Raw genomic sequence first — 14,226 nt, forward strand, 5'->3', positions numbered from 1 at the left:
GAATATTTTCCAAAGCGGCAGCCCCATTTTACATTCCTGCCGGCTGTGTGTGAGGGTTCAACCTTACACATCACCGTCATGATTGTTGAAGATTCTAATAATAACAATCAAAGAACAGCAGGTGCTGCAGGGGGAGCATTTATTTCAAGCCACAGATGGGACACACACTCCAAGGGCTCCCGGGTGCCTGGAGGGGGGTAGGGGGCAGTGCCCAGATCCTCACTTCCAGCGGCCTCCAACGCGGCCCTTCCCGGCCCCCTTCCGGCTGTAGGAGAAGGAGGGGTGTCAGAAAGGAAGGCCTCCCTGACCAACCTCTGAGATGGGTCCCTGTCCTCAATTCAGGGAGTCCATCCCCGCAAATCCCCGCCCTCCCAGCCAGAGGAAGAGGCCAGCAAGTGCCTTCTCATTGGGTTCACTGCCCGGTGGCGTGATTAGTGGTCACAGGCCCACAGGCGGGCAGTAGTTGATGTCAGCGGGTGAGCTCAGGATGTTCATATGGGCACTGATAAATATTTATGGGTACAGGGATGGGGGAAGGAAAGGGTGAGTGACTGAGAGAGGGTCGGGGAGGCTGGGGTGAAAGAGACAGAAAGATGGAAAGTGAGATGGAGAGAAAAGATGAACAGAAGGCAGAGGGGAGGGAGGGAGGGAAGGAGACACAGGGGAGACAGAACAAGAAACAGAGGAAAAGCCGGGCTTCTCAACCTCAGCACCAGCGACATTCCGGGGCCGGATCATTCTGCGGTGAGGGCTGTCCTGTGCATTGTAGGACGTGGAACAGCAGCCCTGGGCTCCACCCACCAGGTGCCAGTAGCATCCCCCTCCCCAAACAGGTTCGAGACATCCCCTGATGTCCCCGGGGTCGGAGGCAAGGTCACCCCCGCCCCGAGAACCAGTGATTTCGAGGGACATAGAAACAGGGATCGAGACCCCAGAAGAGAGCTGGAGGGTGGAGAGGAAAGGACACATTATGAGACCGTCCCAGAGAAAGAGGGATAAAGACAGAGCCCCCAAGAAGGGGTGGAGAACTGAAACTCAGAGGAAGGGACAGCCAGAGGAAAGGAAAGAGAGGCCCCAGGGGTCAGATGGAGGGTGTGGGGCTCAGGGCCGGGTTCACACTTACAACTTCTGGGCGTGGCTGATGCGATTGTAGAGAACATTGATCTGCAGAGACAGGAGGGAGATTCGGGCACTGCCGGAGGGACAGGCCCGCTCACCGCCTACCCAGCCCCAGCCCAGCCCCCCACCCGGCCATCCCCAGCCCAGCCTGGCCTCCAGCAGAGATGGGTCTCACCTCATATTTCTGCTGCTTCATCTTCTCCATCAGGTCAAACTTCTCGGACTCCAACTGGTGGATCCAGTCCGACAGTTCCTGGGCCTTCTCCCTGGCAGGGCAGAAGGGCTGTCATGGAAGGGAGCCAGGCCAGGCCACGAGCCCAGAGAGGTTGAGGGAATTGTTCAAAGCCACACAGCGAGTCTCTGAGTTCGACATTATTGGTGCTATTTTGTTAATATTTGAGGCCACGGTATTCAAAGTGAATTGCAGCAAGGGGTTTTAAAATCTCTGCCCACTTCTCCATATCCAGAACAGAGAGCTCACCTTTCTCTAAGGGAGAATGAGCATGGTTAAGGGCCTAGGCCCTGGAGTCAGAAAGCCTTGGTTCAAATACCAGCTATGGACTACCGATGTCTTCTATGTGAGAAAACAAACCTCTATAGTTTAGGCTGCTATAGTCAGATCTCAGTTATTAGAGGCCAAACGTATTCCGAACTGTTAAAAATCTACTGCCTTGAACTGTTATAGAATGAGAGAATAGGTAGAAAATACCTGGCACGTGCTAAACACTCGACAAAGCTAGTTGTTACCATTCTTTTTATTCTTACTAGCAGTCTTTGTTGTCTTTTGCCAGCTAATGGTCTTCAAAGGCTGTCTCTTCCATGGTGTGTTTTCCTTTAAAATTTTAGAGACCATCATATGCCCTCCATCTAATAAATAAAACTGAAATAACTTGAGATCCTCAAAAAATATTAGTAGATCCACATTATGAGTGGATGTGTGGTGAGGGAAGGAAAGAGGAGGAAGAAGGAACTTTCGCGACATGTTCCTTAGTGCAAGGCCCTGTGATAACGTGACTGGGGAAGGACGGCACATCGCCAGTGCTGGGCTGGAGCCAAATCCGCGCATCCTTGCCCGACTCCGACTCCGAGTGCACAGTTCTCACGCTGGTAGTTTGACATCAGCATGGTGGGAGTATTTACACCGTGGAAATGAGCAAATGCTAAGATGTGGACTTTTAGGCCCTGGAGATCCACTTGGTAAACATTTACCATCACACCACTTTGTGAAAGAGTGATGAAGAGCACAGACTACCGCACCAGACTGCCTGGGTTCCAATCCCCACTCTCCCACTTGCAAGGTGTGCAACCCTGGGAAGTTTACTTAACCTCTCTGTGCCTAGGGTTGCTCTTTCTGTTTTTGTTTTTTAATGTTCCAGTTGCTTGAGGGTGTCTACCTCATAGGGTTGTATGCTGTCATACTGACCCTCCACTGCTCTGTGATGTAGATTTCGTCATCATCGCCTCATTTTACCAGTGAGGTAAGCAAGGCTCACAGAAGGTAAACCCCGTGCCTCAGATCACCCAGCTGTAAGTGGTGAAGCCGGCACTGAGCCCCTGGCAAGTGGTTTCAGATGCTGAGCTCCAAACCCCATCACTGTGCTGCCTATGAGGTGGTGGATGTTTCTGACTTTAAACTCTGTGCCTGGGCCAGATAATGTCAAGACGCAGGCGAGGGCCCTGAAGGGAAGACCCTCCCCGGCCTCCCCTCAGGTGGCTTTACCACGTGATGCAGGCTGTGCAGACAGTGAGCTGTGAAGGGCAAGATAGAGCCCCACCCAGAAGAGATGTGGCTGGAAAACTGTTGCCAGTGCATCTGGCTTTAATTCACGTAAAAGATGGGGCCCATTCAGAGCTCCCAGGGGCCATCAAAACACCATCATCTTCTAAGTTTAGGTCAGATCTGTTGTCTGGCTTCCGTATTATCACCCAGACTCTACAGGTCTCGGCACCCACAAAACGTGGGGCCTATATCAGTGAAACATTCCACAGGGGAGTCTACAGGGGCCCAGAGAGGGAGAGACACTTGCCCAAAGGCACACAGCACCAGGGCTTCCGCCCACTCGGATCTGGGTCAGGCGTCCCCTTATCTGCCTGTCTCATACCCAGGACCCTCCCACCTACCGGAGCTGTTCTTCTCCCATGTGGTCGATGTTCAGAGGCTTTTTACGCTCCGACAAGATGCGCAGTTTCATCTCACGCCCTGTCTGGCGCTTACCCCGCTTCTGTTCTGCCTGACGGTTGACAAGGACATCGTGAACTAGGGGATGGGTCCACCGGATGGCTCCGCACATCAGGACCCAGGGGTCCAGGCCCCGAGCCCTCCTTGCTCAGACCCACGGGTCCGGGCCCCCAGCCCCTCCTCCCTCAGACCCAGGAGTCCAGCCCCCAGCCCCTCCCCCCTCAGACCCAGGGGTCCAGCCCCCAGACCCCTCCTCCCTCAGACCCAGGAGTCCAGCCCCCAGCCCCTCCTCCCTCAGACCCAGGGGTCCAGGCCCCCAGCCCCTCCTCCCTCAGACCCAGGGGTCCGGGCCCCCAACGCCTCCCTGCTCAGACCCAGGGGTCCGGGCCACCAGCCCCTCCTCCCTCAGACCCAGGGGTCCGGGTTCCCAGCCCATCCTCCCTCAGCCCAGACCCCCCAGACCCACCTCCCTCAGAACCAGGGGTCCGGGCCCCCAACCCCTCCCCATCACACTCAGGGGTCGGGGCCCACATCCCCACCTCCCTTAGCCCAGACTCCCAGCCCCTCCCCCCTCACACCCAGGGGTCCCGGCCCCCAGCCCCACCCCCCTCAGAGCCAAGGATCCAGGCCCCCAGCATCTCAGCCCAGACACCCAGCCCCTCCCCACTCAGACCCGGGGAACGGGCCCCCAACGCCTCGCCCCATTCAGACCCAGGGGTCCGGGCCCCCAGCCCCTCCCCCCGCAGACCCAGGAGTCCTGCCTCTATTTCCTCCCACTTCAGACTCAGGGGTCCAGGCCCCAGCCCCCTCCTCCCTCAGCCCAGAACCCCAGCCCCTCTCCCCAGAGACCAAGGGGTCCAGCCCTCAGTGCTTCCCCCGTCCGACCCAGGGGTCCGGGCCCCCAGCCCCTCCTCCCACATCTTTGGGAGACCAGTCCTTTGCGTACCACACTACCCGTTTCCTGTTCAGGCCCTAGTAGGCTGAACTCACCTTGACCAGGTAACCCCCAAAATGGGCCCCCATGTTGGACAGAACCTTCTTCTTTTTGGCGTCATCCTCAGCTCGCTTCTTGGCCTCTTCCTCTTCCTTCCGCATCTTCTCCTCCTGTGGGAAGAAAGGGGTTAATTCCTGGGCCTCCCTCCAGCACCCTGGACTGAGAGGGGAGGGGGTCTGAGATGGGCACGTGGGAGGGGGCCCTCTTCTGCACTGAGTGAAGCAGGGATCAATCAGACCCAAGCATAAAACAAGGTCAATATCAGAAAAGGCAAGGATGCTGACGGTCCCCTCCTCACCTTTCCAGGCCCGGCTGTGTGACCACCTGCAAGTCCTTCCTCCTCTTTGAGACTTTATATACCACCCCCAAGGAAAATATTAAACTAGTGGAGGGACGTGCTTGCTTTTTTCTGCATGCTCCAGCCTGAAATGGCCAATGGTGATCTTTGCTGTGTGACCTCAGTGCAGGCACGTACCCTCTCTGGGACTTACTCTTCCTTAGTCTCATGAGAGGAGAATGACTGTCCTCAGAGGGCCATGGAAGGTAACTTGTGATGGGAGTCGGGGGGCTTGGGGCAGTAAAGAGGCTCTTGGCCTTGAGCCTGAGGAAGAGGTTCTAGAATGCCTTCACTAAGGCATTACCACATCCAGAAAGTCTGCACTGCATGTTCCAGAATTAGTGGCCTGTCCAGACCAAAGCCCCATCCCCACTGGAGAGGCAGGTGAGATGGGCATGATGGTATTTCACTTGCCCAGGATTCCCCACCTGAATTAATTTCCTCTCGCTGCTGTAATTTGCAAACAGAGTGGCTTAAAACAATGAAAGTTTATCAGCTTATAGTTCTGCAGGTCAAAAGTCTGAAATGGGTCTCATGAGCTAAGTCAAGGTATGGACAGGGTTGGGTCCTTCTGGAGGCATTAGGGGAGATTCACTCCCTTTGCTCTTCCGGCTTCTAGGGGCCGCCTGCATCCCTTGTCTCAGGGCCACTTTCCCCATCTTCAAAGGTCCTCCCTTGTTTACGGACCCTTGTGATAACACTGGGCTCACCCAGGAAATCCAGGAGAATCTCCTGATCTCAAGATCTTTAACTTAATCATACCTACAAAGTCCCTTTTGCCAGGCAGGTTCCCATATTCATAGTCTCTGGGAACTAGGATGTGGACATCTTTGGGAGACCAGTCCTTTGCGTACCACACCACCCATTTCCTGTTCTTTAAAAGTGGTTTCAGGGGGCTTCCCTGGTGGCACAGTGGTTAAGAATCCACCTGCCAATGCAGGGGACACAGGTTCGAGCCCTGGTCCGGGAAGATCCCACATGTCATGGAGCAACTAAGCCCGTGCGCCACAACTACTGAGCCTGTGCTCTGGAGCCCGCGAGCCACAGCTACTGAGCCTGCATGCCACAACTAGTGAAGCCCACATGTCTAGAGCCCGTGCTCTGAAACAAGAGAAGCCACCGCAATGAGAAGCCCGCGCACCGCAACGAAGAGTAGCCCCCGCTCGCCGCAACTAGAGAAAGCCCGCGCCAGCAACGAAGACCCAACGCAGCTAAAAATAAATAAATAAACAAATAAATAAATAAAGTGGTTTGAGGGACTTTGCTGGTGGTCCAGTGGTTAAGACTCTGTGAGGGGGCATGGGTTCGATCCCTGGTTGGGGAACTAAGATCCCACATGCCGCGCAGCATGGCAAAACAACAAAAACAAAAAAAAGTGGTTTGAGTGAGCCACTCCTGATGCCAAGTCAGGTCATGTTTTCAAGGGTTAAACCAATGGGAGCATTCTAGCCACTCTCTCCCAACTAGCCAGTGATTCACTCCACAGTGGACAGGTGAACAATTTGAAAACATCCCAGGATTTGTGCAGGAGACAGAGAAAAGAGGAGTTTAAGCCAGAGTGGTGGCCGTTTGCCACCCCTGCCTGGGAACCATCTGGTTTGCCTGGGATTGATGGGATGCAGGATTTTCAGGGCTCAGACCAGGAAGGTGCCAGGCAAACCAGGATGAGTTGCTCACCCTCCTGGACACACTGTCCACAGAAATATTGGCCAAGATGGGAAGATAAAAGCTGGGTCTTTGTGATATTATTTGAGTCCCTTGATCCAGCCATGCCTGAAGCAAGCCATGCCCTAGACCTTTTAGTTACATGAGCCAATAAAGTTCTCTTTCTGCTAAGTTCAGTTTGGGTTGGAGTTTCTGTCCCTTCCAACAGAAAGACCCTTGAATAATACAGCATGAGGACTGTTATGGGATCACAGAGAATGTCATGAGTGGAAAATTGCAGTGTCCAGCTGAGAAAGTAACATTTGGGCTCTGGGAGGAGGGGAAACACCCACCACCAGCTTAGCCTGACGCTCGCGCTCCTTCTCGGTTCTGAAGCGCTGTTGCTCAGCTCTCTCCGCCCGGCGCCGCTCCTGGGGGAGAGAGAAGAATGAGGGGGTGCAGGGACCACCACGCACCCCCTTTATCACTTCCCAGGGTAGGTCAAGAGTGGTGATGGGCACCAACTTGGGTACTTTCCCAAAAGTTTCAGCTTTGGGTCTGTAGTGGACGGGAACGTATCTCCCAAGGCCCAAAGGATGGAAGGAGGGAGAAGAATTTGGGGAACCCCACCTCCCTTGACTCACAATACGCTCTTTTAGCGCCACGAGCTCCTCTTCCTCTTTCTTCCGCTGTTCAAAATGCACGTCAATGAGCGTCTGCAGCTCCAGCAGATCTTTTTCCATGCGCTTCCGGTGGATGTCCTAGGGGACAGAGGGTGGGAGCACGGTCATTCCCCAGGTGGTGCCCCAAGAGGGTGCCAACCTCTCAGCACTTCTGAGAAGCATCAGGAGGGGGAGCCCTTTGCAGCAAGAATTGGTGCGGTTGGGCTTCCCTGGTGGCGCAATGGTTAAGGATCCGCCTGCCAATGCAGGGCACACATGTTTGAGCCCTAGTCTGGGAAGATACCACATGCCACAGAGCAACTAAGCCCGTGCGCCACAACTACTGAGCCTGCACTCTGGAGCCCGCGAGCCACAACTCCTGAAGCCCGTGCGCCTAGAGCCCGTGCGCCGCAACAAGAGAAGCCACTGCAATGAGAAGCCTGCGCACCGCAACGAAGAGTAGCCCCCGCTCGCTCTGCAACGAGAGAAAGCCCGCGCGGAGCAACGGAGACCCAACGCAGGCAAAAATAAATTAAAAAAAAAAAAAAAGAATTGGTGGGGTTGACAGCTGGGACAGACGTCTGCCATGCACTGTGTTTCCAGCAGATGGCAGCAAAGCATCGTATTCTGACACTAAACTAAGGGGCTGCCAAGACACAATTCCAGAAGAAGCGGGTAGGAAACAAACAAAAAACAGTGGCTAGGGAGGGGCACCCCTTCCTAATTTGCACCCTATAGGCTAGCAGCCCCTCCTGGGATGGGATGTCTGTTACTTACATCGAAGTCCACACGTTCCCCCTCTGGGATCTTTGGGGGGATCAGCGGAGGTACCACGGGCCGGCTGAGTGGACAGAAGAGAAGAAACACTGAGTAGTCTGACCTCCCTGCTGAATGTAAAATATTTTACTAATAACGTTTTATATGGATTCATGTTGAAATTCTGAGATTTTGGCTATGACAGGTTGAGTAAAATACGCTATTGGGATTGATTTGACCTGTTTGGGTTTACTTCTTAAAAGGCTGCTAGTAAAAAAAAAAAGTGTTTCTTAAGTTATTACATATGTGGCTTGCATTGTATTTGTATTGGGTGGTGCTGCTTTGGGGGACTGCCCTGGGCACTCCCACTTCTTGGAATTTTCTCTTCCTTTGGTTTCTTTCTTTCTTTCTTACTTTCTTTTTTAAGCTGGAGAATTTATTTTTATTCTTGCAGTTTTATACTAGGAAGTCAACATTTTTTAATAATTCATTGTTCACAATTGATTTATAAGAAACTTGAATCCTTAAATTGTACATCAGTATCCTGTGACTCCAAACCTTATTTATCACTCTCCTTCCAGTCTGAAGAAAATGATCATGTAATTTATTAACTTGCACAGACAGCACAGTCCCACTGACATAACATTTGGTTTGAAGTCCTACACTCATATGAAAATTAAGAAGAGCCAGTATCAAACTGGCCTGAAACCTGATTGTGTTCCTGGCTCAAGATACCTGTAGTAAATTTATAAGTCCACACTAAGACACAAAAATAAACTAGGGTGTGTATATCGTATAAAAAAACTTTTCACAGTAGAGTAAAAATAACATTAAAATGTTACAGAATTTCAATCATATTACAGTGTTTTAATCAATTAGCTTTCAAATTGCCTGATTAATTGAATTAAATGCAAATAACTTTGTATGGAATTTTTTTTTATGTTTGCCCAGCATTTCAAAATGGTTATGGAATATAACTTTTTTTTTTTTTTTTCCGGTACGCGGGCCTCTCACTGCCGTGGCCTCTCCCATTGCGGAGCACAGGCTCCGGACGCGCAGGCTCAGCGGCCATGGCTCACGAGCCCAGCCACTCCGCGGCATGTGGGATCTTCCCGGACCGGGGCACGAACCCGTGTCCCCTGCATCGGCAGGCAGACTCTCAACCACTGTGCCACCAGGGAAACCCGGAATATAACTTTTAAAATGTCAAAATACGCTCTACATATTGCACTTTTCTGCTAGGCTGGGCTAGTATCCTCCATGGCAAGATACCAAAACTATTGAATAAAATACACTTTAAAATCAATAGCTATTTTATTAATTTCCTTGAAATCATCATCATCATTACCAAAACCTTCCAGGATTTTGTAAGATTTGATTTCTTAAATACAGCTTTAAAGTTTAACTTAAGGAATGAAAAAATCCCTCATATATTTGACTCTTTATTTCCTTTTTTGGTCATTCAATGATCAAAGAGAATTTTAAACAAATTATGCTTCATCTTTTCTGGCTTAATAAAAAGCAACAATTTCTATTAACCAAATTAAGAGAGCTTTGCCCTTTGATTCATTCGTGGGACACTCTTGTGATTAATGTCATTCACTCCTGTGACTTCGATTATCATCAATAACCGAGGATTCACCAACTCTGTCTCCAGCCCAGACTCTCTCCCAAACCCCAGACTCCAGTAAACAGATGCTTCCTGAACATTTCCTGCCTTTGCACACACCCTGCCCCAACTGAGCTCATCAACCTGTGGGTCTCTCAGTCTGTGGCCCCTTTCTACCCTATGCCCTCTGCTCCAGCTTAGGCCTTTTCCCCTTGAAAACTCACCACATCCTACAGTTCCCTGGCCATGTCATGTGCCTTTGTGCCCCCGGGCCTTTGCACACTCTGTTTGCTCTGCCCTACAATGCCCTTCCCCTGATATACTCCACCCCTGAGACCTTCCCTCCTCCAACAAGCTTTCCCTGACACTGAAGCACACCTGTGCTTTCATGTGCCCCTGTGCTCTCAGCCAGATCTGATCCTCGGCCCCCTCTGCTCAGAACCCTTCCATGGCTCCCCGGTGTCCCAGAGAATTTCTGCATCTCATGCTCAATTGCTGCCTCCTTGCATCTCCAAGCTTTGTCCCCAGTGTCACACCCTCCAGGGTGAGCTCTCACAGTCTTCCCTGGTCTGCCTAGTTTGGATCTTTCTCATCAGAATGACCTGTGTCTGCATCTGTTCCCTGAAACACTGGCCAAGATCCAGCTACTGGACCTCGCACACACCACTCCGCTGCGTCATCTACAATCTCCCCTCCACTTCCTTCAGCTAGCAAACTCTTCCGCCCTCAGGACTCGGCATCACCTCCCCTGGGAAGCCTTCCTTGATATTCTAGGGCACACATGGGGCCCTCTTCTGCACTACCATTGCTGTATCTGGGTCTGTTACACCAACGGGACAGCAAGAGTCTGACTCTTGCCAAACACAGTGGGAAGTTCACCAGAAATGTTTGTGGAAAGGAGGAGTCACTGTCCTTTTCTATGTTTCCATTTCCCCACTCTCCTTCTCTGCCTTTCTTGCAGCCTATCTCTGGAGGTGGGTGATATATTTAAGAGGACATGATTGGGAGCCCCACCCCCCAGGATCTCACCTTGGTTTGGGGCGCTCCTCTTCTGGTGGAGGGATACAAAAAGATAATTAGCAAGAGTTCGTGGGGTGGGCATGACACATCCAAAGGAGGGGCCCGCCTCCAAGCCTTGGTCCCCACAAGCCCAGTTCCCTTCTCCTGCAGCTCTGGGGGAAGGGTATGGGGGGGGAAGAGGATAAGGGAAATCGGGGTGGCCATAAAGGAGGGAGAGGGTCACATGCATCAGATATACATTCAGAACTGGTGTGGGGATCCCCCTCCCATTTCTCTGGGAACCCAGGTGTCCAAACCGCCAGACCATAAGGAGAAAAAACAAACAAACCCTCAGACCCTCGTTCTACATACCCAGAGCTCCTGCCCTCCATCAAGATCTAGCAGTGCAGGGAGGCCCCAAGCCCCCTCTTCACTCGGTGACCCGGGAGTTGTGTCCCCAGCCCCCTCCCCCTTGGGGACAGAGGAATACAGACTCCCACTGCTAGTCCCTTCTACAACCCACGCCCCAACCTTTGAATGTATATGAAGGAGACAAGTAACAGACAGGCGAAGATGAGGGGGGAGGCGTGCCTCTCCGCAAACATCCAACCCTTCTATAAGTATTCCTCCAGACTGGGGAAGAAGGCTTGGGTGTTGGTCCCTTTAAGAAGGAAGGGAACGGGTTAAAGCCATTGCGAGGCTGTTTCCCTTCTTGGCCACTGGAGAGCGCGAGAGCTCTCCGGGGCTTAAAGGACCGGGCCTGGGACGGGTTACGGGGACGGGTTACGGGAGCGGAGAGGGAGTCATCGTGGAGGTCTGGGCCCTGAGGACCCCCGAAATCGGCCTCAGGAAGCGAAGCAGCCGCGGTTACCTCGGTCAGCCAACGGCTCCGGCTCCTCGGGGGCTGGGGAGGGGGCGGGAGGAGAAGCTAGGTTTGGGGAGCCGGGGGAGGGGAGCAGCCATGCCCGGATGCGGGAAGGGGAGAGAGGGGAGAGAGGGGAGAGGCTGTTAAAGGAGCTGAGGCCGAGACCATCGAGATCCCCGCCCCCGCCCAGCCTGCACCCGGGGACTAGCGTCCCCACCGCACCAGCCCCCCGGTGCCGCGTCCCGCTCCAGACCTGCGGAGTCCAGGGCCTCACCTTCCTCCTCCTCCTCAGCAGCCTCCTCTTCTGGAAGGGGTGGGGGAGACAAGAGGAGGCGTGAGGAGCCCGGGGTGGGGGGGACGGCAGGGGCTTCAGATGGGGGGAAGAGTGCGTGAGTGCGCAGAGACCCGCGTTCAGGTTCGAGTCTCATCTAGACGGGGGGACCCCTCTGGGCCTCAGCTGCAAGTGGGCCCACTGAGCTTTTCCCACGGGCTGTGCGGACCAGGAGGGTGGGCGTAGGGCAGGGTGGGCTAAGATGCGCCAAGGTGTCCCCACCTCCCCTCCCCCCCAAGGCCATCCCACTCTCCACTCACCTTCAGGCTGCTCCCTGAGGACCCGGGAGGGAAGGAAAGAGGGAGGGGGAGAGTTAGGCGCCTTGGAGGTGGGAGGTGTCTCCACCGCTCCAGGGCCCCAGCCCGCCTGCCAGCATCACTCACTCCTCATATTCCTGCTCTTCGGCGTCCGACATCCTGGTGTCCTGCTGCAACCTATGAAAAGCAGGGAACAGGCGGAGTGGGGTGGGGTCCAGAGGAGGAGGGGCTGGGGGCCTGGATCCTGGGTCTGAGGCGGGAGGGGCTGGGGGCCTGGATCCTGGGTCTGAGGGGGGAGGGGCTGGGGGCCTGGATCCTGGGTCTGAGGGAGGAGGGGCTGGATCCTGGGTCTGAGGAAGGAGGGGCGGGGCGTCTGGACCCCTGGGTCTGAGGGAGGAGGGGCCGGGGCCTGGAGTCCTGGGTCTGAGCGGGGAGGGGCCGGGGGCCTGTACCCCTGGGTCTGAGGGAGGAGGGGCTGGGGGCCTGGATCCTGGGTCTGAGGGGGGAGGCGCCAGGGGCCTGGACCCCTGGGTCTGAGGGGGGAGGGGCTGGGGGTCTGGACCCCTGGGTCTGAGGGGGCAGGGGCTGGGGGCCTGGATCCTGGGTCTGAGGGAGGAGGGGCTGGATCCTGGGTCTGAGGAAGGAGGGGCTGGGGGTCTGGATCCTGGGTCTGAGGGGGGAGGCGCCAGGGGCCTGGACCCCTGGGTCTGAGGGGGGAGGGGCTGGGGGTCTGGACCCCTGGGTCTGAGGGGGCAGGGGCTGGGGGTCTGGACCCCTGGGTCTGAGGGAGGAGAGGCTGGGGACCTCCAACTAAAGACTCCTAAACCGAGGGTGAAGGCAGCGCATTGGGAGATACGGTCCGGGCAGAGCCCCAAGGCTGCAGCCCCCGCCCCCTGACCACAGCTGTCGCCTTTTGTCTTATGACAAGTCCGTAGGAACCTGATCTGAGTAGGCATTAGGAGGAGGTATTTGGGAAGGGACAGTGGTCCGAAGACAATAGCTGCCCCACCCCCAGGGTCTATTTTGGGGGATGTCGTAGAGGGTGACACCGAGGACATCTCTTGAGAAGTACTCGTGGAGGGGGGGTTCTAGGAGCATTCATCATACCCGCTGCCCTCTCCCACCCCAGGTCCCCTCCCCTTTGGCTGGTCATCTGCCCACCTGTCGCCTCCTTTCACCTTCACCCACTGCCATGGAGGGGACAGGACACATAAGAGCAGCTTCTGTCCCCAGACCTCATCCTGACCCCTAAATACTAAGACTCCCCAATCTCTGAGATCCCCGAGGCACCCAGGTTGAGAGGCCCCACAAAATCCCCATACCCACAGACCCCAATTTATGAATTCTGAAAAACGGTAACTCCTCATCTCTCCAGATTCTGAGACTCCAACTGTCGAGACTCCCGATTACGCGCGCCCTAAAATCTTGACCCCCTAGGTCTTGACATCCCCTAAATTCTGAAACCTCGGGACTGTGAGACCCCAAAATCTGGATGCATAAACTCAGGGGACTGATTCATGAAACCCCCAAATATGACATTACAAATTCTAATACCTCCCATCATGAGACATGAGATTCCGCGACCTCAATTCCTAAATCGTCAGATTCTGAGACACTGCCCCCCAGTTCTGACACCCAGACTGTCTGTCATCCAAGCCCAGGGACTCCCAGTTTCTGAGATTCCCTCAGACTCAGACCTCCGAGGTCCTTATATTCTGGGACCCCCAAACCCTGCACTCCCAGCTTCTGTAACCCCCAAGTCCTGATACGTTCCCTTCCATCCCCAGTTCCTCTGGGACCCTTACCTGAGGCTGCGTCTGCAGAGGTGTGAGCGGTGGGGTAGTCTTGCTGGGCAGGCTGAAGCACCCCCCGTTTATAGTGGGAGGCTCAGCCCCGCCCCAGGGGGAGAGGGAGGGGTAGAGAATTCCTTTCCTCACACTCAGAGGCTGCCCTGCCCCCACTCTGGCTCCACTTTCGGGATAGAGGCACCCCCTGGCTGTTCCAAGGCCTCTCCTCCATCCCAAAAGCATTGTCCAGGAACCCCGGGCTGGGTCAGGCCACCCTCGGGCTCCACATCTCCCAGATCACACGGCACACTATGCTCCGAAGCCCCTTGGAGGACGCTTATTGATGAAAAGGTTACAAGGGACCCCTTCTCGCTCCATGAAGGGGTCCCTTTCTCTGTGTCTCTCTGGGCCTCCACTTCCCATACCCCATTTCCCTGTCTCTATCTCTCCTTTGTCTCTGTGACTCTTCGTCTGTGTTTCTCTGTGTGTGTCTGTCTCAGCTTCTCCGTCTCCCCACCTCTGTCTCTGTCCATCTCTCTGTCCCCCCTCCCCACCCCCATCCCTTTGTCTGCCACCAGGATTCCACCCTGGTGACAACAGGCGCTAAAGCAGGGAAACAGGTGTGTGAGGGGGAGGAGGAGGGGAGGGGGAGGGGGTGTGTCAGGCCCACAGGACCTCACACTCCCC

At 54.6% G+C, this 14,226-nt stretch overlaps 1 protein-coding gene across 3 annotated transcripts; it reads right to left on the minus strand.

Annotated features, from left to right (window-relative positions):
* Window positions 1-122: 122 nt before the first annotated feature.
* TNNT1 (troponin T1, slow skeletal type) lies at window positions 123-11,778 on the minus strand. Of its 3 annotated transcripts, XM_033845886.2 has the most exons (12): window positions 11,756-11,778; window positions 11,439-11,468; window positions 11,171-11,227; window positions 10,330-10,351; window positions 7,713-7,776; window positions 6,918-7,034; window positions 6,627-6,704; window positions 4,289-4,402; window positions 3,241-3,350; window positions 1,295-1,385; window positions 1,124-1,164; window positions 123-265 (listed from the first exon to the last, which is right to left on the minus strand). In XM_033845886.2, exons 6-12 carry the CDS (start codon window positions 7,014-7,016, stop codon window positions 220-222), a joined length of 579 nt encoding a protein of 192 aa, XP_033701777.1. In that variant the 5' UTR covers window positions 7,017-7,034; window positions 7,713-7,776; window positions 10,330-10,351; window positions 11,171-11,227; window positions 11,439-11,468; window positions 11,756-11,778; the 3' UTR covers window positions 123-219. The 3 variants fall into 3 exon arrangements, with proteins under 3 accessions (XP_033701777.1, XP_073652312.1, XP_033701778.1); XM_073796211.1 differs by lacking the exons at window positions 11,171-11,227; window positions 11,756-11,778; XM_033845887.2 differs by lacking the exons at window positions 11,171-11,227; window positions 11,756-11,778 and having other exon boundaries at window positions 11,418-11,468.
* Window positions 11,779-14,226: the final 2,448 nt, after the last annotated feature.

This window comes from Tursiops truncatus, chromosome 19 (genome assembly GCF_011762595.2).
Source record: "Tursiops truncatus isolate mTurTru1 chromosome 19, mTurTru1.mat.Y, whole genome shotgun sequence".
NCBI lineage: Eukaryota > Metazoa > Chordata > Mammalia > Artiodactyla > Delphinidae > Tursiops > Tursiops truncatus.